The following is a 25,692-nucleotide window of genomic DNA, read 5'->3' on the forward strand; positions in this document are numbered from 1 at the left end:
CATTAAATGCATTATATAACCAAGTTAGTTGAGTGAAAGGTAAACACAAGTTACTAGTATTTCTTCCTTATATACACAACTTATTTTAGTTACAACTGGACTGCACATTCTACTAACATTGCACATCAAAAACAAAATGAAGGCCATACAAATATTTTTAAATCAATCACAAAACAACTCAATGAAACCAGTACAGCACACAAAGCAGAAAAAATCCAACTGCTATAATCTGGCAGTTTGGTAAAGGAAATCTGTATATAAAATGTGTAGCAAAGACATAAACTGCAGAACCAAGGCATTTGGGATTCTAAGAAAACTCTGATAGGAGGGGAAAATGCATAAAAGTAATGCATCAGCACTTACAGCATTAGGAAAAAAAAACCACCATGTTTGGAAGAGAAATCTACAAAGAAAACAGAAAAGGCAAATTGATTCCAAAAGTATTTTAATAGTTTGTACAGTTCATATGCAGCACTCACATTTTATATATTCTCCTGGCTAAATAAAGCATTTACCAACACTCCAGATTTTAGTTTAGTACTCTTTTTTAACACTTTTATTCACATACACAAACCTCTGAGTGTTCAGAATGTTTTTCCTACTCATGTGTTTTCCCTAAGTTAACTAGGAAAATTTTCCCTAAATGTGTAATTTAAGTAAAACAAAACAACTAGACAATTTGTTGTATAAAAGTGAATTTGTATATGGCCTTACAACTATAAATATTAAAACTGACAAGCACAGAATATATTAGTCTTCCTAATACTGAGAAATTAAAAGTAATATTCTAGTAGACAGTATTGCAAATTCCTTAAGTTTAACCTTAAAAAGTCTGTTTGTCCAAAAGACATGCTGCAATCTGAAGCATTATAATTACACACTTACACTAGAACTTATTCTGAAACCTGGAAATTGTCACTGCTGGGCAACGGCCAAATTCTTCAAGAAGGTCGGCATTGTTAAACTCTGTTCAGTTTTCTCATAATAAATGTAATTTTTATCTCCAAGGGTAAAATAAAAGTATATTTTAGTTAGCTTAGTTTCATTATTTGCTTTTACTAAAAATAAAGGTCAAAAAACTAGTAACAACTTAAAAAATACAAAACCAAACTGTTGACTATAGTATAGTTTATTTAATACAATGTTTAACTATAAAAATTAATACAGTTTTGAAGATTAAATTTTGTAAAATGCAGAAAACAGTTACTAAAGAATAACGAGAAGCAGCATTTTGAAACTAACTTTACAATTGAGAAGACAACAGTTTTATTTCTAAATTTCATTAAAAAAATATACATCACAGTGACTTCTGAGCTAGGAAAAGAAGTGCATTAACTTCATTATTTTCCCCTTTCACAAAGAGAGCAGCCACAACTTTGAACATCCCCACATAGAAATGCTCAACTCACTTATCAATCTTTCAAAGCACTATAAACATACAAAAGGGGAAGAAAATATACAGCATGTGCTTTTGGTAACATAAGAAATTTGCTTTAAAAAATAAAATAAAAGCATGTACCAGTCCCTCTGCTACCTCCTGTGTGTGCACGAGTGTGCATGCGCGCACACACACACACACACCCCTCTCTTTCAACCTTGCTGATGGGATTTTCTTATTCACGTGACTTCCTTTTCTTTTCCTTTAATACTTACTACTTTGTCACACAATAGGCCAGAGAATTTTCATTTGCCTGAATCCCTTCAATGCAGTTGAGAAGCCCACTGTGGGAAGGTGTGCCAGCCAAAGATGCACTTTTTGGGGCTTACTTTATTAATTCTCTAACCAAGTATTTGTAACAAAACACACTTTTACAAAATAAATGTCATCAGCCTAGTCCCTGGAGTTTTTTCAACTGTAAAAGTATGAGTCCAAAGCAGAGTAACTACAGTAAACACAACTAAAAGTAAACAGAAAAATACTCATTTTGTTTCTTTAAAACAATCAATTACATGGTACATATGTAAATTTGCCTTCTGGTGAAGGCAAACTCAACAAGTTTCTACAGAAGTTTAATATAAAAAGTTCAGTGCGATGAAAACCATTGCCATCTGGACCAAAGCACAATAAAGTACTAAAAGACATACTAACTGGCTCTAAATGCTAAGTAGAAAATACACTAGAATTGTTAGTGAATACCACTACTCAAAATAACAAACTCAATGTGTGTCTGCCAATAAGATAAAGAAATCTTTACTGGTTTTACTTTCACACCTTCCATTGAGCAGAACAATCAAAGGCCATTAGCAAAGTCAACATGCAATAGTATCACACCTGTGCAAAGACAGATTTATCAAAGGAGTTCTTTGCAACTTCTGAGGGCGTCAATTAAGTGACTTAAACGACAATGCTCTCCGAACTTAACTAGAGTAATTTAAGAATGTTCTAGAACAAACACTCTCTACTGCATATTTTACATTAATCTCTTTTGTCAATTTCTGTAGTAGCTGTTTACCCAGCTACTACACACAATTCTACATAATGAAGAAATTTTCAGTTACCACCAATCAAGCAAAAACAAAAACAAAAATGGCATACTTAAACTATCTTTAAATGGATAAAAGGTTATGAAATTAAAAATAGTTTGACATGAACTACGTAAGCTCAGCTATGAATGTAAAATCAACTTGATGGAAAAACCAGTAACTGACACTTAGAAAAACAATGTTCAAAATAAAACTAAAGATAACACAACTATTAAAAATGTAAGGAAAGAAAAGGACCATTTTGAGCTGTGTCATTACAATACAAGGGCAGACTTGAGGTACAGTTAGTGCTGCTTAATTATTTTCCTAAGATTCTTTACATTCTGAAAACAAAATCTAGTTGATTGTCCTCTCTCATTTCAACTACTTCACCACACTTGTTCTGCAAAACCAGCTAACAAAGCTTAAAAAAAAAAAAAAAAGGCCTATAAATAATGCTTGGCATGGAGTTGCTCTTCTGATAACCCAAACAGGAGAATATTACTTAATTGAAAATTTCCCCTCATGGTAACTGTTTTAAACTAAGATTCGGACAGTTCTCGTCCATAATTTTTAAGAGATAAAGCTCTGGGATCAGACAAGATAGAAGTATGTTTCCCTAGCATGGCCTTTTTTTTTTTTAGAAATCCTTTCTTTAATTGAACCTTTCTTTAAACTTGATAATTTATAACAAAGATTTTGAAATGCAAGTCACTGAATTTAAGACAAAATAATTTGATTAAAATACACAATAGATTATACAGCTTGTGCACTAAGACTCAATTATCCCTAATGTGGAATTATGGTCAGTCTCTTAAAGAACTGATCACTCTGGATTATAATAAACATCTAGTTTTACCATGATCAGACAGAAAAATATCAGAAAAAATCCACTGTGGATATTTGCTTCAAGGTATTCCCAAGTTAGGATCCAAATGTATCACTGTTGGCATTAATCTTAATGGGAAGTATCAAGTTAAGCATTGCTTCATTCAATACAAACAGCATTGAGTAGCTACTGATTTACTCAGAAGCCAACTTGGTAACAGAATTGACACTATAGTGACAAATATTAAAGTATAACTCTCTCTAGAGACTACAGGATTCAGAATTTTAAAATTTCTTTTCAAATGAGGCAGGTTTTGTGTTTGTTGGATGTTCAATGTTTTATTTGGGAGATTTTACAGGATAACATCACAAAAATAGCAAAATACAATGCACAAAACTCTGAATAGATTTTGGATATGTTCAGTGTTTAAGTTACCAAGTTTTGCAACTTTCTACTCTATTCTATGCGGCAATGTTATACATGCCCAATTAAAATAATGTTAATAATAATGGTATAAAGTCACCTGAACAAAAAGAAATCAGAGTCATAAACATGCAACAGCCGATCATGGAACACATACAGAAAAGATGGATATTCTTGCCATTTGAAACTCACAGCTATCAGAGTTAAAGAAGTCACTTCAAGTTTTAAAAAACAAAAACCATGCAGACTTATCACTCAACATTATATAGGTTAGGGCCAAAAAAGAGAAATCTTAGAAGCTAATGTGTAAATACTAACAATTTTTAGGATCTTTCTAGCTTAAGTATTATGTTTTAGTGAAAAAAGTATTTTTCTTTTAGAAGATAGCAATAACAACAGTAATAAAACAATGTTCTCAAAAACCAACAATTTCAACTCTTCAGACCAAAAACAACATAGAATTAAGAATTACAACCCAGCCTTCCAAAGAATAATTCCCGTCAAATGCTGTACAATAGGAACATAGGCTTGATCAGCACATCAACTGAAAAAAATATTTATGATTTTAAAAGGCAGTTAAGTAAAACAAAACCAAACAAAATGGCTACAGCTGGAACCATAAAGAATAAGGTATAAAGCACTTTATAAATAACTAAATATTTATCTATTTTAAAGCACAAATTACTGTAGAATCAAAAAAACTGTCCAAGATCTCAAGCTGACAAAATCCTGCTTCTGTATAATTCAAAAAAATTGCTGCAAGCCTCCATCACAAATGTAATCAGAAAAATCCATACTAGATTTCTACTAGTTTCTAAAGTTACTTTAATCATGAAAAACAAGAACTTTTTTTAAACAATGTATTCCAACAATCATTAAGCTTATTTCCAAGCGATGATTAAAGAAATTGGATGCTACTGGTTGACTGCTGCAACACAAAAATGCATACATAAAATAGTTTAACACAGCACACAGTGTTACACCAAAGTGTTTTTCTCATTTCAAGTTTATTAAAACTTTAGCAGTACAAATTATCCAGGTGCAGATTATCAAAAGATCAACTCAATGAAGTCCACATTAAAAAAAAAAAAAGACAAACATAAAACAACCCCAAAACAATGAAAACAACATAAAGGAGATTCATCAGCCAAGTCTGTAAAACTTAAAATTTGAGACAAAAATGAAGTAAGTATACAGGACTCACTCATCCACTTTTGTCTTCATCTGTTCCAGGGCTTGATTCATGATCAAATTTTTTGTTTTTATCATGTACATGGTCATTTTCTTGACCCTTTGATTTTTGGTATTCTTTTTCAACTGAGGATCTCGTCTTCTCATCTTCCTTATTTTTCAACGAGGAAGACTTTAATTCATTGTCCTGACTGCTTTGTTTCATTTTCGAGAATGGACTTGGATCTCTATCAGATTTTTTTTCCCTGTTATTTGAACTATTATGATCACGACTTTTAGAGTACATTCTTTTCTCACTCTCAGAATTTTCTTTTCTATGGGAACTCTTACTTTCTTGGTTTCTGTATTTTTCTCTGTTTCGGTTTTGACTTTCTTCTCTCTCTGAACTCCGGGAATCTCTCCTCCTCCTCCTCCTGTCTTTACTTCTGGATCTTCCTGGTGTTGCTCGTCTCTCTCTGCTGCGGGATCTTCCTCTTCTCCTGTACTCCAGTTCTCTGTATCTATGGTACTCCTTGCTTCTGCTGCGATCTCTGTCGTGGCTTCTAGATCTCACTCTTCTGCTCCTGTCCCTACTTCTGCTCCGTTCCCTTGTTCTACTATTGTAACTGTGCTTACTTTTAGTTATATCTCGTTCTCTACTCTTAGATTGTGCACGTCTATCCTTTTCCTTACTTTTATTATGATCATGCTCATTACTTTTCAATTCTAATTGTTTAGACTTCTCTTTACTTCTACTCCTTTCCTGATCTTTTCCTTTAGAATCTAATGGCTTTTCTTTTTCTTTAATATTCTCATGATCTCTTTCTTTGCTCCTTGACCTCATCCTCTTTTCTTCGTGTCTATTATGTTTTGAATCTCTTTCCTTACTCTTTGATTTCTCTTTGCTCTTACTTCTGCTTTTAGATTTGGCCCTTTTCTTCACTTTGTTTTTATTATATTTTTCATCTTTTTCAGAGTTTTTTCTGATCTCTCTCTCTTTGCTGTTAGATTTATGCTCTTTAACTTTCTTTTCCTTTTCATTTTTTCTGTTTGGACTCTCAGACACATGCCTGTGGTCAATTACTTTTCTCTCTTTTACCCTAATTGGGCTTCTTTGATTTTCTTTTATTTCATTCAACTCACTCCTAAAAAATAAGGAAAAAAAATATTTTCAGAAATGTTACCAAGTAAAGAATGGTGTAAATTTTAGCTACAATGATATTCTATTTTCCTTAAGGTACAGAGAAATAATTAAAATGGCATTAACAAAGTAACTATGTACAATAGTTAAAATATACTTATCACTACATTTTAAGTGATAAAGTTAAATCTTACTTATCCCCTTTGATCCATCTTTCACCACTTGATACCCTCATTCTTTGAGCTCTTTGCATCTCTTGCCTCCAATGTGGAGGAGTCTCACTACGTCTGAAACGATCCCTTGATCTGGATCTGGAAGGAGTTCGATAACGCTTAAGAAAATAAAAAGGGGAAAAATTAATGAATAAAAATACTTGCCTCTCAAATATCTTTAAAAATAAATAAGTATTATAGCAATAACTAGTATATATTCTTCTTGGTTCAAATAAAATGTCTGATATTTCTATGGCTTTAAAATTTCCAAATTTTCAGACAGGAAATCAATAAAGCACTTTAAATAGTTATACCAATGATTCCAAGTAAGAAACATTAACCACAGAAACTTACAAGTTAGCCACTTGTATCTTAACACGGAACAACAGTCATATTCAAGTGATGCTAGATCAAACTCTTATGAGTTACAAAGTTCCAATTTGATGTGTCCCACATTAAGAGAAAAACTTAATAAATGTGCAGATGTTTATTTATTCAACCAAAATTCATTCAGCCCTTGGAGAGTTAACCACTCTACCACATATTGAGGAACGTTAGTGAGCCAAGAAATATTTGACTTTGCTCACCTGGAACGTGTATTCCATGGGCAGAACACATGAAAAGACATATAATCACTATTATTAAACATAGATGCAGCTAAAAAAGTAGGAGTGTAAATGGAAAAGAGCTGCTCCCAAAAAAATCGCAGAGTGATCTGACCTAGTATGGTAGTATGAATAGTTAAGACAATGAAATCTGAGAACCAAAGAATGCTCATGATGAGTTACCTAGGGAAGGATAAGGAAACAAGAGGCTTGTAAAGGGGCTAAGGATAAACGAGTGAAGAGCAACAGAGATTAGGCAGAAAAAATACCATGTCTATACAGCGGGTTTTAGATATTATTAGAAGACAGATTAGGATTATTATAGCTAAAGCTAAAATAGGAAAAAAGAAGGAAATATAGAACTAGATACTTCTAAGAAAGTAAGCCTGCACTAAGTTTTGTGAAGTCTTGTAGGCTATCATAGAAATTTTGGATTTGTCCTAATATTAATGGTAAAAGAGGGACATAATGGTAAAGGAGATACTTTTTTAAAAAATAGTTATTTTATGCATTTGAAAGGCAGTTACAGAAAGAAGGAGAGACAGACAGAATCTTCCATCTGCTGATTCACTCCAAAAATGGCCACAACGGCCAGAGGTGGGCCAGGCCAAAGCTAGGAGCCAGGATCCTCTTCCAGGTTCTTGGGCCATCTTCTACTGCTTTCCCAGGTACATTAGCAAGGAGCTAGATCAGAAGTACAGCAACTGGGACTTGAACTGGCACCTAAATGTGATGCCAGTGGTTTTTCATTTCTAAATGACATTTCTGTTACTGTTAAGAAAAAGAACTACAAAAAGAAAAGAAAGAAAAAGAAAAAAAAAAAAAAAGACTGGGGCCAGAGTTGTGGCACAGCAGATAAAGCTGCTGCCTGTCACGCTGACATCCCATATGGACACTGGTTTGAGATCCAGCTACTTCACTTCCTATCCAAGTCCCTGCTCAAGTGCCTGAGAAGCAGAAGATGGCCCCAGTGCCTTGGCCTCTGCATCCATGTGGGAAACCTAGAAAAAGCCCCAAGTTCTTGGCTTCTGCCTGGCACAGCCCCCACCACTCTGGTCATTTGGGGAGTAACTCAGTGGATGGAAAATTTCTCTTTCTCTCCCTCTCTCTCTAAAACTGCCTTTCAAATATGAAAAAAATTTTTAAAAAAAGAAAGAAAAAGGACTAGATCAGTTATTTGCAAACTGTGATCTAGGGATCCCACATTTTGGGGATCTAAGAGGTCAAAACTACTTCAAAATAATATATTATCTGCCTTTCCACTTTCAATCTTTCATTAGCATATAGTGTAGTCATTCAGAGATCACATATGTGTTCTGATATTATCGTCCTCATAGCTACTAGAATATGTTCTTACATAGTCTTATGTTTTAAATATTACTCATTTTAATTTTTTAAAGATTTATTTATTAATTTGAGAGGCAGAATTACAAAGAGAGGGAGAGACAGACAGAAAGTGAGCTCTTCCATCCTCTGGTTCACTCCCTAATTGACCACAATGGCTGGAGCCAGGAGAATCCAAAGCCAGGAGCCAAGCGCTTGTTCTGGGTTTCCAACTTGGATACAGGGGCCCAAGGATTTGTGTCATCTTATGCTGCTTTTCCAGACACATTAGCAGGGAGCTGGATTGGAAGCAGAGCAGCCAGGAGTTGAACTGGCATCATATGGGATGCCAGTGCCACAGGCAGAGGCTTAAATTACTACATCACAGTGCCAACCCCTCATTTTATACAACTCACATCAGTTAAAGCTCTTTTGGGTCTTCAATAATTTTTAACAGTGTGAACCAGAACTGAGACCAAAAAAGTTTGAGAATTACCAAAATACAAATTAGAAAGCCATTTACAGATTGGACAATATGATGATAAGCTGAATTAACATGGCAAGAGTAAAATTTTCTGAAAGTAGATAGATTTCAGAGTATTTAGTACGTAAAATTGAGAAGACTTCAGAATTAATAAGATATATGAGGCATGAATTAAAAGGGAAAATCAAAATGATTCCTGGGCTTTAGGTTTAAGAACTGTGCAGTCTGTACTGCTACTCACTGAGACCAGGAACCTAAAGAAGGATTAGATCTGAAGGGGAAGTGCTTATGCTCATCTCTTGACAGGCTAAGTTTGCAGTATTCCTTAGTCAAATAAACCTTTGGTGGCAAGAACAGATGAAATTTGATAACTATCAACTATCAATTACTCCCAGCCATGGGAGTAATCAGACTGTCCATGGAACACATATAGTATGAAGAGTTGGAACTCTGAAGTAGTGTAATAGTTAACAGTCAGATAGAGGACTATGAACTAGAACTAGAGACAAAGACAGGAAGAAAATGTGACAAAAACAACAAGGAGGGAATATTACAAGGAGAGAGCTAAAAGGAAGACTGCAAAGGATATATTGGATTTTGTGACATGAAGCTGACTATATTGCAAATGCTATTTTTAGTAGAATACTAATGATAAGAAGACACACTGAAATACTGCAGGAATGAGTTAGAAATAAGGAAGTATAGTTAAGTTTCTAAAGTTTTGAAAACACAAGGAGACATTTCCATTCTGATGAAGACAATACAGTAAACAGAAAGAGAATGAAACACGAGAAAATTATTAATTCCTTCTTTACTTTGAACAAGAATAGAGGTATGGTGGGCAGAAACTAACAAAGGCCACAGAAAATTTCAATCCCATTTTATACCATGTAACTGTAAAATCCATTTATATCTCATGGATTTTAGAGCTAGAAGTATCAACATGCAAAGTTACTATAAAATACAGGTGGAGAACCATTTTTCTGCTAAGGGCCATTTGGAAACTTGTAACATCATTCACAGGCCATACGAAATTATCAACTTAAAAACAGGCCTATTACAGTTTTATCTCGAGTCCTGCATGTGGTTGCCTTGGCAGGGCCAGATCAAATTATTTCATAGGCATTATATAGCCTATGGACCTGATGTTCCCCACTCCTGCTATAAAAAGAGACTATGAATTCAATATTCACATCTTCCTTAAATTTAGGAACCTGTTCAGTAAAATAACATCTAGAAAAACACTCAAAGTATTTAAGAAAGATAAATTCAATACTATTAAGATTTCTGGAGAAAGAATCACCTACCCTTGGTCCTCTTCCTTTAATTTTTCTGCCAGACCTAGTAACTAAAAGCCGTCTCTGGTATGACGCAGGCTGGGAGTTAGGCAGGTTGCTAGAAGGAACCAAAATAATTGTTAATACATATTGACTTTATAAAACTGAATATGGAGAATATAGTTTTGCTGACTGTAAATAGATTCAAAACAATAATCAGTAATTCTCAACCCAAAATGCTATCAATTCCTAGCAAATATCTGGAAAAGTATGGGAGCATTTCTTCAGCTGTCAGTGAGTAGACTATCACCAGTTCTTAGTGCTCAGGAGTCAGAAACACTAAGTTTTGTAATGTGTGAGGATGAAGAACAATGTTGCCCCAAAATGCTCATCATGCCTTGTCAAGAAACAATTATGGCCGGCGCCGCGGCTCACTAGGCTAATCCTCTGCCTTGCGGTGCCGGCACACCGGGTTCTAGTCCCGGTCGGGGTGCTGGATTCTGTCCCGGTTGCCCCTCTTCCAGGCCAGCTCTCTGCTGTGGCCAGGGAGTGCAGTGGAGGATGGCCCAGGTGCTTGGGCCCTGCACCCCATGGGAGACCAGGAAAAGCACCTGGCTCCTGCCATCGGATCAGCGCGGTGCGCCGGCCGCGGCGGCCATTGGAGGGTGAACCAACGGCAAAGGAAGACCTTTCTCTCTGTCTCTCTCTCTCTCAATGTCCACTCTATCAAAAAAAAAAAAAACCAAACCTCACTTCTAATATGAAGCTAATTGATAACGCTAAAGAATATCAACACAGAAGAGTTCAGAAGTGGTACATGCTTTTCAGAGAACAATTTTAAAGTATCTTATCCCACAGTATCTTGTTATCCTATTGGTAACAGAACTATGGAAGAGGGAGGGGGAAAAAGGGTTGGACCATGGTTGGGAGGGAGGATAGGGTGGGAAGTATCACTATGTTCCTAAATATGTATATATGAAATACACGAAACTTGTATAACAAATAAAATTTTAAAAAAGAAAAATAAATAAATAAAAAACAGGGAAAAAAAAATAAAATAATGTGAATCACAGAGATAAACTTGTGTGAATTAGGAAATGTTCACATAATAAAAGGGGAAATCATGTTTTCAAATAGTCATATGAGGTAATATTTAATCAGTACATTCACAAAAGTTCACCCTAATATAGTTCAAATAGTCTCTTGTACTTTATTTCCTTAGAAACATCTCTTCCTATACTAGCAGAAAAATAAACTCAACTTAGGACCACACTGTGGCACAGTGGGTTAGGCTACTGCTTCTAACATCAGCATCCCATTTCAGAGTGACAGTTCAAGACCCAAGTTACGGCTACTCCATTTCCAATCCAGCTTCCAGATAGTCCAAGTACTTGGGTCCTGCCACTCATGGGAGACCAAGATGTACACGTTCCTGGATTTAGCCTGGCCCAGACCTGGCTGTTGCAGCCTTTTGGGAAGTGAATCTGTCACTGTACTTTTCAAATAAATAAATATAAAAAAAAAAAAAAAGAAAAGAAAAATACACTCAACTGAATTCATTAAAATCACCCTAAATATCAAATAAGTCATTTTTACTGTTGTACTGTAAAAGCATAAGGGGATCACGTGGAATGTTATTACTTGTATGTTTGCTCATAACTAAGAAAGACTTCAATTTTTTTTTTACTAACTTTAGACATTACTATTAAAACAATTCACAAAGAACCAACAGGACTGATTAATATGGATTTATCTAGAAAAATTTCAAAGTAGTTGAACATGATATCAGCTTTAATTACCACACACTGTAAACCTGATAAGGAACACAGGATATTTTCCTATTACATATATTTTAAAAACAAGCTTAAGAGTTTAATGCACACAAATAACACAGTTAAGACCCTATGTTGTTTTACTGGTTTAACAATACTTTGTTATTGATTTCACCTAGTATGTTGTCTTCATATCTGTAGTGCCTACTATCTCATAAAGTAAATTTTACCAAAAATCTGCTTGTAATATAACTCAATTTATCTTTCTAGCTATGTACATGGTTATCAAAAAGGAGTTTCGCTAATAATATCCTATAAAAAAAAAGATTTCAACTTTGGGACAAGGTCACTAAGTAAATTTGTCTAAAGTTAAGTAAAAACTTTTCAAAGTGAGGAAAAGTTCTAAGTTTAAAGTATGTAGGGCACTCTATAAAAAATACACATTTACATACCACTCTCTCTCTCTTTCTCTCTCTCTGTTTTTCCTTTCCTTGTCATCAGCTTTAGGAGGACTTTTTCTCATTAGGAATCTATTTTCTGGTATAGGAGGGATCTCTTCTGGACGGACAGTAGACTGGGGCTGCACTTCAAGATTCTCAGCTTCACTTTCACTAGATGCACTTAACAGAAACACAGAAAACAATTGACATTTGGTTATTATGTACATATTCAAAATATCAATTGTTGATATACCCCTTATATTGTAATATACAGACAACTCGATCCCTCCCAAAGATGTGGTCACAGGTAAAATCTAACTCCATCCTCTGACAAATTGACTAATGAAAGCCCCAAACAAACTATTTCTGTATATTCTCAAAAAGTATTTTGCCATAAAATGAGTCTAAAATATGACAGGTGGGGCAGGTGTTGTGGCAGTGGGTAAAGCTGCTGCCTGTGATGCCAGCATCCCACTCCACTTCCTCATCCTCCTCCACCTCCAATCGAGCTCTCTGATAAAGGCCTAGGAAAGCAGTGGAAGATGGCCCAGTATTTGGACCTCTGCAACCATGTGGGAGACCCGGAAGAAGCTCCTGGCTTTGGATCAGTCCAGCTCTGGCCGTTGCAGCCGTTTGGGGAGTGAATCAGCAGATGGAAGATCTGTCTTTCCCTCTCTTTCTGTAACTCTGTCTTTCAAATATATAAACACATCTTAAAAAAAAAATAAATAAAATAATTGCTTTGGAGGTCACAGGAAGATAAAGACAAATTTTAGTCCAAACACAGATTATTTTGAACAAAATGGAAAAGAAACTAAATTATGTGAGCATTATGTGTTTTCTTCCTTTATGCTATCATAACAGCAAGAGAGATAATGGACAAAAAAGCACAACAGCCCACCATATAAAACAATGAAAACAAGTTGGTTTCCTATATTCTCATTAATCCTATGGTCCTCCCATACAATGTACAAGCCTATAAAACCAAAAGCATCACTCTACTGAATGAACATAAAACAAACAAAGGTTTTTTTTTTTTAAATGGAAATCCATGTACCCAAATTTAATTTACAGTTGACAGAATGTTGACACTGATCTTATGATGTTTCATGGTATAAAAGATTCCTATTTTAATTGATCTAAAACATCAATAAATTTATTTATAAACAGAGGGAACCAGAATATAAAGGTAGGATTATGAAATTAAAGACCTTTTCTTGCTTTTCTTTCGCTTCTTCTTTTCTTTCTTGTGTTTTCGGGAATTTTTCCGATGTTTCTTTTTTCTTTTTTTTGATTTCTCTTCAGAAGCACTTTCAGAATCAGAAGAATCAGAAGAGGACTGAGAATCACTTGAGCTATCTGAATCACTGGATGATGAGGAGGAAGATGATGATGACTTATGCCTTTTCTTTTCTTCTTTCTTAACTTTAATGAAAACAAAAAGGTTATAGGCACCAGTTTTCAGACAACCTTTGTAAGTGGAAATTAAATTTTTTCGGCAGACTTTCACTGAGTCTGGTATTTAACTCTCAGCTTATCCAGCTACCTGATCTGATAGGTATATGAATGGAATTAGGTATGACACAGGATTAGAATCCAGATCTACAGATCTGTGGGTCAACACAAACAATTTTTGAAAAGTATCATCTAAAATGCTAAACTAAATTAATGTTAAGAAATACTAAGTTTTAATGAAGTACAACTAAGATTCCCAGATTCAAATCTTCTTTTTTCTACTTTTTCTCTTCTCAAGATTGGAAGTAAAACTGGAATAAGAAAATAATTTAAAAAAATACTCAACATGAAGAGATAAGAAACATGATTCTAAAGACATGAGGCTTATGTTTTAATGCCTGAGTATTCTTCTAGTGATTAGGAAATCTAGCTTCAGTTGAAGAGCAGATTCACAATTCATAATTTGAAGGGAAGTCATGTGCCCATGATGAGTAACTGTGTTTTGATATGTCTATGAAAAGTAATTTTTCAAGCTGAAACTTGGGTTAAGGAATTAAATGATTTTTAAACAGACCCAAAATTTCAAATGCTCTCTGGACCAGGCAACTAACAAACATGAAGCTAACAAGATATATCACATAGAAATTTGAGGAAGAAATAACAAACTGAGTAGTGTCTGATTATTTAATAATATGTTAATTCAAAGCATAATGGGTTTATCCTTTATTTAAAGACTATATTTACTTATTTTAGAGATGAAGTTAAAGACAGAGAGAGGGAGACAGAGAGAAAGGTCTTCCATTTTCTGGTTCACTCCAAATGGCTGCAATGGCCAGAGTTGAGCTGATCCCAGGCAAAGAACTTCTTCTGGGTCTACCACATGGGTGCAGGGCCCAAGCACTTGGACCATCTTCCACTGCTTTCCCAGGTCATAAGCAGAGAGGTGGATTGGAAGAGAAAGAGCTAAGACATGAACCAGTGCCTACGTGGGATGATGGTGATGCAGATGGACACTTAGCCTACTACACCACAGCGCTGGCCATTAGCATGGTTGTTTTGAAGAGACTAAATCAGGCCAAAGATGGAAAACTGATATATGGGTGGTAATAACAACACACTAGAAAATAGTAAATATATTTAAATCCATTATCTCATAGTGATATTGATATTGCTACACTTAAGAATGGGAATGAGGTATAAAAGCTAATGTATGGGGGGTGGGTGACGCTATAGCACAGCAGGGTAAAGCCACTGCCTGCAGTGCCAGATTCCATACGGGCACCAGTTCTAGTCCCGACTGTTTCACTTCCAATCCAGCTCTCTGCTATGGCTTGGAAAGCAATGGGAGATGGCCCAAGTGCTTGGGCCCCTGCATTCATGTGGGAGACCCAGAAGAAACTCCTGGCTCCTGGCTTAGGCCTGGTCCAGCCTGACTGTTGCGGCCATTTGGGAAGTGAACCAGTGGATAGAAGACCTCTTTCTCTGTCTTCCCTCTCCCCCTCTCTAACTTTGTCTTTCAATTAATAGAATGTTAAAAAAGAAAAAATGTTGATGTAAAGGCCTCATTCAACCAAGCTGAGTCCACCTTTCTCATCCAGCCATGTTCCTCAGGACCTGAATCTATTATATGTAGTACCTAGACACCATTAACAGTTTCACTATGTTGTTGCTTTGCCAGGTGTACTGTTTCCTATCCTGTATTTTTTTTTTAAAGGTAAGTAAACTTAGCGTTGGGAAAAGCCTATTCTTTCTCACGAGTCTAGCTGTGATTCTGAACCCCCAATCATTGCTGCTGCTAATGCAGAATAGGTAAGCAAACATGTAAAAAGTGAAAAATCTATGTTTATACATATATACATATATTTAGTATAATATATGTACTAAAATAAAAGTCTGAGAGGTATGCAGGAGAAAGAGGAATAGAAAATTTCTAAAGGAATCTAAAAGAGCGAAATAAATTCATAAGATATGAGTAACTTTAAATAAAAATCAGACTATATACAAATAATATATACAAGTATATATAAACAAGTAAAATGAAAATAATCCACATAAACACAAAATATGCATGTTAAAAATATTTGCTAACAGGCCAGCGCCTTGGCTCAATAGGCTAATCCTTCGCCTGCGGCGCCGGCACACCGGGTTCTAGTCCCGGTCAGGGCGCCGGATTCTGTCCCGGTTGCCCCTCTTCCAGGCCAGCTCTCTGCTGTGGCCAGGGAGTGCAGTGGAGGATGGCCCAAGTGCTTGGGCCCTGCACCCCAAGGGAGACCAGGAGAACCACCTGGCTCCTGCCATCGGATCAGCGCGGTGCGCCAGCCGCAGCGGCCATTGGAAGGTGAACCAACGGAAAAAGGAAGACCTTTCTCTCTGTCTCTCTCTCTCACTGTCCACTTTGCCTGTCCAAAAAAAAAAAAAGAAAAAAATTGATAACATAAAATATGAAGACTGTTTGCAAATGGGTAGGGTGGATATGGAGCAGGGTTTTTTCCTTAATGCTTATGAAATAAAAAATGCAGTTTTATGAAAAAAAAATTGATAAAAGTAGCATTTTACCCCATGAATAATAAAGGTTCTTCGCCAGCTCCAATTTATATTTATTTCATTTTGGGACTCTTTCCTATGAGAAATACACTGCAGTGGATTTATTTTGAAAACAGTCTGCCCTGCCCCACAAATATATTTTTAAGTCACCATTATTTAATTTTTGCATCATTTTGAAGAAATCATCTTATTAAAGATACCAAAATAGCATGGTAAGACAATAAAGAGACTCCTAACTATTTGTATAATAATATAATGCACCTAAGTATCAGGCAGTATTAAGTATAAAAGAAAAAGACTGTTTTAGAAATGGTGTTTGAAATACAGCTTAGAAAGCTCTAATACTGAAACATCCTCTCTTTTCAGATTTGTTAATATTATGCTTGAGTAAACTTTAATTTATCCTTTTCCTATGAATCTGTTCAGAAAAAGAGAGAAAATGGTTAAGGAACAAATGGCAATTAAAAAACAGAAAGGTAAAACAGCAAAAATGGAGATATAACAATAGCAATATTACTTCTGGTAGACTGTAACTTGAGACTAAAATCTATGTTAACCTAAAATTTAAAAATATGATTAAGGTGCTTCAGAATATGAGTAAAATACTATCTTTCAGTATGTTTAAATTAACAGTCCATATATATGTATAAATTAACAGTCCAGTATGTTTAAATTAACAGTCCATGTATATATATATATATATAGAGAGAGAGAGAGAGAGAGAAAGTCAACATAACACTGGGGCATGGACATGAAGAATTAAAGATAATAGGGCAAAGTTATAGAGAAAATCAGATACAACATGGGCCCTGTACTCACCAAGCTTATACCCTATTTGGACAATACAGGCCAGAAAATGAGTTCAATAGCAAACAGCATCAGAAAATATTTTAGTAACACATTTTATGGACATCGTCTACTAACTGTATATGGATTTAGAGGTAAGTAGCAATAGAGTAGAAAGGCTTTGAGGAAGTATAGTCAGTTCTGCCGTAACACATACAAAGTGGCCTTAGAAGTAATCTTGTTTTTAACAGCCAAATGATCTTTAATAAAACTGTTAAGAATACAACTATGGAAAGGACAGCTCTTTCAATAAATAGTGCTGGTAAAACTGTATATCCACATGCCGAAGAATGAAACTAGATGTCTATTACTACATACAAAAATCAACTCAATGAATTAAAAACCTACACGTAAGACAAGCAACTACTAGACGAGAAAACAGAGGAAATCCTTCAAAAATATTGGAATGGCCAGGATTTCTTGGATCAGGCAACAAAAGCAAAAATAGACAAATGAGATTTCATCAAACTAGAGAATTTCTGCACAGCAAAGGAAAATAAGCAAAAGAGTAAACAGACAACCTATAGAATGAGAGAAAAGATCTGTAAACTATCCACTTGACAAAGCGTTAATAATCAGACTACATAAGCAACATAACACCATTGCAAAAACAAAAAAAGAAGCCAAAAAATTTAAATGAGCAGTAGAAACAGTTATATCTCAGAGGAGGACATACAAATGGTCAAGAGGAACATGAAAAAGTTCAACATCACTAATCAGGAAAATATGAATCCAAACTATAATGAGATATCACCTCACTCCAATAAATTGGTTATCATTGAAAAGACACCAAGTGCTTGCATGGATATGGAAAAAAAGCAACCCTTGCACACTGTTGGTGGGAATGTAAATGTAAATTAAATACAGCCATCATGGAAAACACAGAGGTTCTTTAAAAAAAACAAAACTAGAATACCATATGATCCAGTGATTCCACTACTGGGTGTATATACAAGACAAATGAAATCAGTCCATTGAATGCCTCTCATGTTTTCTGCAGCAGTACTGACAGTAGCCAAGAAATGGGGACAACCAGGTAACCATAAGCTGAGAATGGATAAAGAAAACGTGGTATGTAAATACAATGAATACTACTTAGCTACAAAAAGAATGATATCTTGTCATTTGCAACAACATGGATGGAGCTAGATACAGGTCATTATGTTAAGCAAAACAAGCTAAGCACAGCAAGATTTCATTAATATTTGTAATCTAGAAAAACAGAACAAATAGAAGTTGAGAACAAAGAGGTGATTATAGAGGTTGGAAAGAGTGACAGGGAAGGAGGAACGAGGAAAGGTTATTTTTTTTTACAGGTAATAATTTATGCTCAACGGGCTTGCATTATAACACAGTGGGTAAAGTTGCTGCCTGCAACATCAGCATCCCATAAGACCACTGGTTTGTGTCTAGGCTGCTCCACTTCCAATCCAGTTCCCTGCTAATGTCTAGAAAAAGCAGTGGAAGGTGGCCCAAGTGTTAAGACGACACCTGGGATGCCTGTATCCCATACCAGAGAACCTGAATTAGTTACAGTTCTGCTCCAGATTTTAGTTCCCTGCTAATGCACAATCTGGAGGCAGCAAATAATGGCCACAGGTAAGGGCTCAAATAGTTGAGTCCCTGCCACCCACAGAGGAGACCTGGATTAGGTTCTCAGTTCCCAAACATCTGAGGAATGAACCTGCAGATGGAAGGCTACTGTGCCTATTAAAAAACAAACAAACAAACAAAAAAACCCACAACTAAGTCAAACTGCACTTAATGCCTAATCTACTCAACATATATAGCAACACCCTCATCTCTCTGAGCTATGGCAAAGATGGAGAGACTCTAACAACTGCAGTGAACTCTGAAGAGAAAACATGACCTGAGGTCATGTCAACTCCTTAAAAAACAGGAAGCACTTTAGCCAAGACAGTGGTTTCATCTTCTGGTGGTAAGTGTTCTATCCTCTACTGTCTCGACAGTCCTTTGTTGAAGCTCTGTGGGGACTGCAGCTCTTAGAAGCTTTCAGTGTTCCAACTCTGCATTTGTTGCCAAGTTCTTCCTGACACAAAAAGCAAATCTCCAATCTCACAGAAACAAAGGGACAAGAAAAGTGCCCAGACTCAGAAAGACCATCTACAGGTGGGCCCAGTCAGATTTCTTCAGAAGTTTTTTTGTTTTCTTTCAGGAAGTTAAAAAAAAAGATTTTATATTTATTTCTTCTTAAACTGGGTATAAATCTTTCACATGAGGTTTTTTTTTTTTTTTTTTTTTGACAGGCAGAGTGGACAGTGAGAGAGACAGAGAGAGAAAGGTCTTCCCTTGCCGTTGGTTCACCCTCCAATGGCCGCCGCTGCAGCCGGCGCACCGCGCTGATCCGATGGCAGGAGCCAGGATCCAGGTGCTTTTCCTGGTCTCCCATGGGGTGCAGGGCCCAAGCACCTGGGCCATCCTCCACTGCACTCCCTGGCCACAGCAGAGAGCTGGCCTGGAAGAGGGGCAACCGGGACAGAATCCGGCGCCCCGACCGGGACTAGAACCCGGTGTGCCGGCGCTGCAAGGTGGAGGACTAGCCTATTGAGCCACGGCGCCGGCCATCACATGAGGTTTTAAATATGATAATGATGAACACCAATGTGCTACACAAAGTTTTAGTCTGTTCCCAATTTTAAATTCTTTTTTTATTTGACAGAGTTAGAGAGAGAGAGAGAGAGAGAGAGAGAGAGAGAGAGACAGAGACAGAGACAGAGAGGAAGGTCTTCCTTCCATTGGTTCACCCCCTAAATGGCTGCTATGGCCAAAACTATGCTGATCTGAAGCCAGGAGCCAGGTGCCTCCTCCTGGTCTCCCATGCGGGTGCAGAGGCCCAAGCACTTGGGCCATCCTCCACTGCCTTCCCGGGCCACAGCAAAGAGCTGGACTGGAAAAGGAGCAGCTGGGACTAGAATCTGGCATCCATATGGGATGCCAGCGCTGCAGGCGGAATATTAACTAAGTGAGCCACGGCGCCGGCCCCTCCCGATTTTTAAATTCTTATAAAGAGGCCATCAAACTTATAAAGTGGAGGTAAGACATGCTCTGCTATGAAAAAATTATCTAAATCCATGACAAAATTCATTCTGACAATATTCTGAATGCAAATTAAAGGACTATTGGGGAACAGATGCCAAATTGTGTGATGTCAATCATAAAGGTCTTTTCTTCTTTCCAATGTGAACCAGAACAGAGCAAAATTGGCAGTCAGGCTCAAAATAAACTTGACTTTTCCAGGAATTCCTGAGCTGATATATGTAAATAAAGGGCCACATGAGGGACTTTAAAAAGTTAATGGAAACAGGCCGGCGCCGCGGCTCACTAGGCTAATCCTCCGCCTTGCGGCACCAGCACACTGGGTTCTAGTCCCGGTCGGGGCGCCGGATTCTGTCCCGGTTGCCCCTCTTCCAGGCCAGCTCTCTGCTGTGGCCAGGGAGTGCAGTGGAGGATGGCCCAGGTGCTTGGGCCCTGCACCCCATGGGAGACCAGGAAAAGCACCTGGCTCCTGGCTCCTGCCATCGGATTAGCGCGGTGCGCCGGCCGCAGCGCGCCGGCCACGGCGGTCATTGGAGGGTGAACCAACGGCAAAGGAAGACCTTTCTCTCTGTCTCTCTCTCTCACTGTCCACTCTGCCTGTCAAAAAAAAAAAAAAAAAAAAAAAAAAAGTTAATGGAAACAACAAGAAAGATGGGAAGCTGACTTAGCAGGTAAGAAGCCAGTTAGGATGCTGCATCCCTCACCAAATCACTGAGGTTTAATACCTGGCTCCAACCCCTGATAGGTGGTGACTGAGGAGGCAGTCAGGCTCAAGTGACTGGGTTCCTGCCATCCATGTAGGAGATTTATACTGGGTTCCCAACTCCTGATATCAGGCCAGCCTAGGTGAAGCTGCTGCAGACATCTGGGGAGCTTCCTCACTGGCTCCCAAAGACAGAAAAGGTAACAGGAATTTTCTGTGAACTTCTTAAAATTCTCTTGTATTTCTTCAGGTGACAACAGATTACAAAGATGTGAGTCGTAATATATAAAGAGCTATACTAATTTACTTCTTGATCTTTAGCAAAAATTTAAACTGTCCTTTTTGTACCAAAAGACTTTTTATATTTATGGGTCTATGATTACTATTTATAATTTAAAATGCAAGCTTTTATTATCTCAATCTCTTTTTAAAAAATATTTATTTATTTGAAAGTCAGAGTTACAGAGAGGCAGAGAGAGGGAGAGACAGAGTTCTTCCATCTACTGGTTCACTCCCCAAGTGGCCACAACGGCCAGAGCTGGGCCAATCCAAAGCTGGGAGTCAGGAGCTTCTTCCAGGTCTCCCATGTGGGTACAGGGGCACAAGGACTTGGACCATCTTCCATTGCCCTCCCAGGCCATAGCATAGAGCTGGATTGGAAGTGGAGCAGCTGGAACTTGAACTGGTACCCATATAGGATGCCAACACTGCAGGTGGCGGCTTCACCCACTATGCCACAGTGTAGGCTCCTCAATCTCTTACTCAATATATAAGCCACATAGGACATTTAGCTTATATAATCAGAAGATAGATCCTAATACAAGAGACTTTAAAGACTATAAAACAAAAGAAAAATAATCACTTGTCAAGTACAGAAGATAAAAATTTTCTATATGTAGGAAGAAGTAGCACCTTAAAAAAATTCTAAAGGTACTAACAACAATCTAAGGATTTCAACATCAGAAAGTCCATGGTCTAAAATCTGCGAACATTTAATATTGATATAGGCTGCTTTTTACTGTTTATTTTTAAAAATGTAAACAATTGCATTAGTAGGGTACCACTCAAATAGTCTCACCATTTCTTTTACTAAAAATTCAAGAGGGAAAAAGTATGCATTATATCTGTTATTTGTACCAGTCTCAGGTTTACCAGGAGGTTATATAAGTAGTTCCATTATTAGTTGCAGTACAATATTGAAGAAAATGAAATCACTAGACAGAAAATTTAAAATATGCATTTTGCATTCTCTATTCTCATCTGTGGTATCTAAAAACTTTTTAAAAACTATGTATGTATAAATATTATAGAGCAAATCAGTATACCTCAAAGATGAGAACATCCACTTAGAGCAATTTTGTAAGGAATTTTAAACTTCAATGAGTCAGTAACATATAACAGAAAAAGCTCTAAATCCCAAACTTGGGTTTAAAGCCCAATCCCCTCATATGATAAATAACTTAATCTCTTTGCCTATCTTCACCTGAAAACTGGGGCAATAGTATTATAGAGTTATTTCAAGGATCAGAAAAGATTATAGATGACTTTCACATTTCCTAACCACAACTATTCATATTACTACTCTCCAGATCAGTAAGAATAGTCTAATGTGTTATACATCTGTACAGGTTTAAAGGTAATTTTATTCCATTACTTTTAGAGTGTCAGACTCAGTATCTGTGTTACATGATAGCACTGGCTTATTTCCGATACAACATGTAAAGACAAAATATTTACTTAAAGCAAAGTTCTTACTGTTTCAGACAATATCACAAATTAATCATCTTAGTTTCGAATGGTCTGATCTAAGTGAAAGAGGTTTCTCAAAAAGTAAAGAATGCTTCTGAATCTAAGCAGTGCATTTAGCAAAAATAATTCATTCCCTCAAAGTCTCACTTCTTTTCTTTTTTTATTTGAAAGACAGACTGAGATAGATAAAGAGAAATGTCCCATCATCAATTCACTCCCCAAGTGCTATCAAGAGCCAGTGCTGGACCAAGTCAAAGCCAGGAAACTTGAACTCAATCTAGGTCTCCCACCTGGGTGTGAGGGATGCAACAACCTGAGCCATCACCTGCTGCTTTCCCGAGTGTACACTGGCTGGAAAGTAGAATCAGAAGCACAGGCCGGCACTGTGGCATAGTAGGTTAATGCCCTGGCCTGAAGGGCCAGCTTCCCATATGGGCACCAGTTGGAGACCTGGCTGCTCCACTTCCAATCCAGCTCTCTGCTATGGCCTGGGAAAGCAGTAGAAGATGGCCCAAGTCCTTGCGTCCCTGCACCCAAGTGGGAGACCCGGAACAGGCCCTGGCTTCTGATTGGCATAGCTCTGCCCGTTGTGGCCATTTGGGGAGTGAACCATCAGATGGAAGACCTCTCTCTCTCTCTCTCTGCCTCTCCCCTCTCTGCGTAACTCTTTCAAATAAATAAATTAATTAAAAAAAAAAAAAAAGCAGAGACAGGATTTGAACCCAGGCTTCCTCAAAGGGGCAATGTGGCATCTTAACCATACTTAACCAAGTAGCACCTTAACTATAAAACCAAAGCTCTTCCCACAAAGTTTCTTTATCTTACTCTCTTCAATTACCATCCTCCACCCAGTCTCTTTCTCTAGAATAATATTTATTCATTACACTATTTTGACAACTACAATGAAAAAAAAAAAAATCCCAAAAGCCAAAGAGAAGCAAAACGGCAAATTACTGCAAATAAATAAGAAAAAGTAGTTCCATGTAAACAAATTAACAAGTATGATCTAACACAAATGGAAATACAAAAGAACAAAAAATGGGGGAAAAGACAAATGTCATTAAAAACAGCCTTGGGACAACTAGATATCAATACAGAGAGGAATGAAATTTGACCTTTATCTCATAAGTCATATAAAAATTAACTCAAAATGGATTAAAGACTTAAACAGAGGAAAACACAGGGGAAAAGCTCCATGACACAGGTCTAGGCAATGATTTTGGATATGATTCCAAAGGCATAGGCAACAAAAGTGAAAATGTACATAAAACTAAAAGGCTTCAATATAATCAAGGAAGCAATCAAAAGAATGACAAAGAGACAGCTATGGAATGAGAGACAACATTTACAAACTATATACCGGAAAAGAAGCTAATATGCAAAATATATAAGGAACTCAAGCAACTCAATACCAAGACAACAAACTTGATCAAAAACATGGTCAAATGACCTGAACAGACAGTTGTCCAAAGACATATAAATGGTAGAATCTTCAATACTGCTAATCATTAGAAAAATGCAAATTAAAACCACAGTTAGAGTATTACCTTATAACAAAGAATGGTTATACAAAGAAAAAAGTAATTGTTGGTGAGGATGTAGAAAAAAGTGCACTCTTATTCATAGTCTGTAGCAATGTAAATTAATAGTTAAAAAACAGTGCGGCGATTTCTCAAAAGAAAAAAATTAAAACAATGATTAATTCCAATACTGGATATAGAATCAAAATAAATGAAATCAGTTAGTTGAAGGGAATTGTACTCTCATGTTCACTGCAGCTTTATCCACAACACCCAAGAAATGCAATCAATCTACGTGTCCATCAATGGATTAATGGATTAGAAAAGTAGAATATATACACAATAGGATACTATTCAGCCTCTTTTTAAAGAAGAAGGAAATCCTGCTATTTGCAGTAACACAGGTAAACCTAGAGGATATTAAGTAAAACAAGCCAGACACTGAAAGGAAAATACCATAAAAATTCACTTATATGTGGAATCCAAAACAGATGAACTTACAGAAGCAACAAGAAAAATAGTGGTTAACAGGAGCTTTCGGTAATGGAGGTGGTGGTGGGATTGGTGAGGTGAGATGTTTGTCAAAAGATACAAAGTTTCAGTTAGATAGAAAGAACAAGTTCAAGGGATATATTATACACATGGTAACCATAGTTATAACGGCATATTGTATTCTTCACAATCACTAAGAGATTTTAAGTGTTGTCGCCAGAAAATATGAGGCAACAAGTTAATTAGCTCAATTTAGGCATCTCAAAAGTACACATTTCAAAATACGCTGTTCATAACAATCATATACAATTTTTATTTGTCATCTTAAAAAGTTAGACATAAAAACATAAAAATACACTTAGGAACACAAAAATCTACTGTTTCTATCACTTTTACGATGACAAGCAGTGTGGCCCTGCTTATCTTAGGTTAGATTTCCAGAAACATATACTTATTCTTACCTTTAGATTTGGGAATTAGCTCTCCACAACTGAGTATCCGTACCTCAGCAAATGGTTTGCTAGCTGCATCTGTTTTCTGGTTTTCTATTTCTCTCACAACTTCTTGACCAGAGATCACTTGCCCAAAAACAACATGATGCCTAAAGAGTCACGAAAAGATGACTAGCTAAAAGCTTCTTATTTAATATTAACAAAGTATGTTGTAAAATAAAAGAATCTTTACCCATCTAAATGAGGAGTTGGCTTCGTTGTTCTTTTGCAAGGTCATCAGATCGAATAATTAAAACAAAGAAAAAAAAACAAAGTTAGCATCTCTTAAAAAGGAAAACAAAATAACTGTATTGGAAAAAAGTTGAAAACAAATCACATGCTACCTTAATATAACAGAATATTACCTTAAGTAGAATATAATGCAAAATGTTTTCATATTTAAAAAATCTATTCTGATTATAAAAGCAATACCTACTCATTGTTGAAAACTTTAATGTAATAAAACTTGAATGACATTTTGCTGTTACTTTTATCCATTCATGCTTCTTACATGTAACTGAATGCTTACTGAATAGGAAAAATATATAGCTTACTGTATAGACATTCAAAATGTATCTTACTATCCTACTAGCTTACAACTTTAACAATAGTCCCTTTCAATCTTAACATCTTAGTGGTGGGCATCTGTCATAGCAGTTAAAATGCCACTTAAAATGTCTGCATTCTAGACTAGTG

The 25,692-nt window shown here is 36.5% G+C and overlaps 1 protein-coding gene across 38 annotated transcripts in view; it reads right to left on the reverse strand.

Annotated features, from left to right (window-relative positions):
• Nucleotides 1-428: 428 nt before the first annotated feature.
• PPIG (peptidylprolyl isomerase G) overlaps nucleotides 429-25,692 on the reverse strand; it is a 58,427-nt gene continuing 33,163 nt past the window's right edge. For 22 of the 38 annotated variants that reach the window (XM_008258714.4, XM_017342915.3, XM_070070721.1 and 19 more), the window contains 7 exons: nucleotides 25,190-25,219; nucleotides 24,967-25,106; nucleotides 13,351-13,564; nucleotides 12,152-12,319; nucleotides 9,958-10,045; nucleotides 6,221-6,357; nucleotides 429-6,030 (listed from right to left, as the gene is read on the reverse strand). In XM_008258714.4, coding sequence (XP_008256936.1) covers nucleotides 4,920-6,030; nucleotides 6,221-6,357; nucleotides 9,958-10,045; nucleotides 12,152-12,319; nucleotides 13,351-13,564; nucleotides 24,967-25,106; nucleotides 25,190-25,219 — 1,888 coding nt within the window. In that variant the 3' untranslated portion in view covers nucleotides 429-4,919. The remainder of the gene's footprint in view (nucleotides 6,031-6,220; nucleotides 6,358-9,957; nucleotides 10,046-12,151; nucleotides 12,320-13,350; nucleotides 13,565-24,966; nucleotides 25,107-25,189; nucleotides 25,220-25,692) is intronic. The other 16 variants (XM_089328205.1, XM_089328206.1, XM_089328215.1 and 13 more) reach the window with 1 other exon arrangement.

This window comes from Oryctolagus cuniculus, chromosome 3 (genome assembly GCF_051225735.1).
Source record: "Oryctolagus cuniculus isolate XC-2025 breed Fujian yellow rabbit chromosome 3, ASM5122573v1, whole genome shotgun sequence".
Taxonomy (NCBI): domain Eukaryota; kingdom Metazoa; phylum Chordata; class Mammalia; order Lagomorpha; family Leporidae; genus Oryctolagus; species Oryctolagus cuniculus.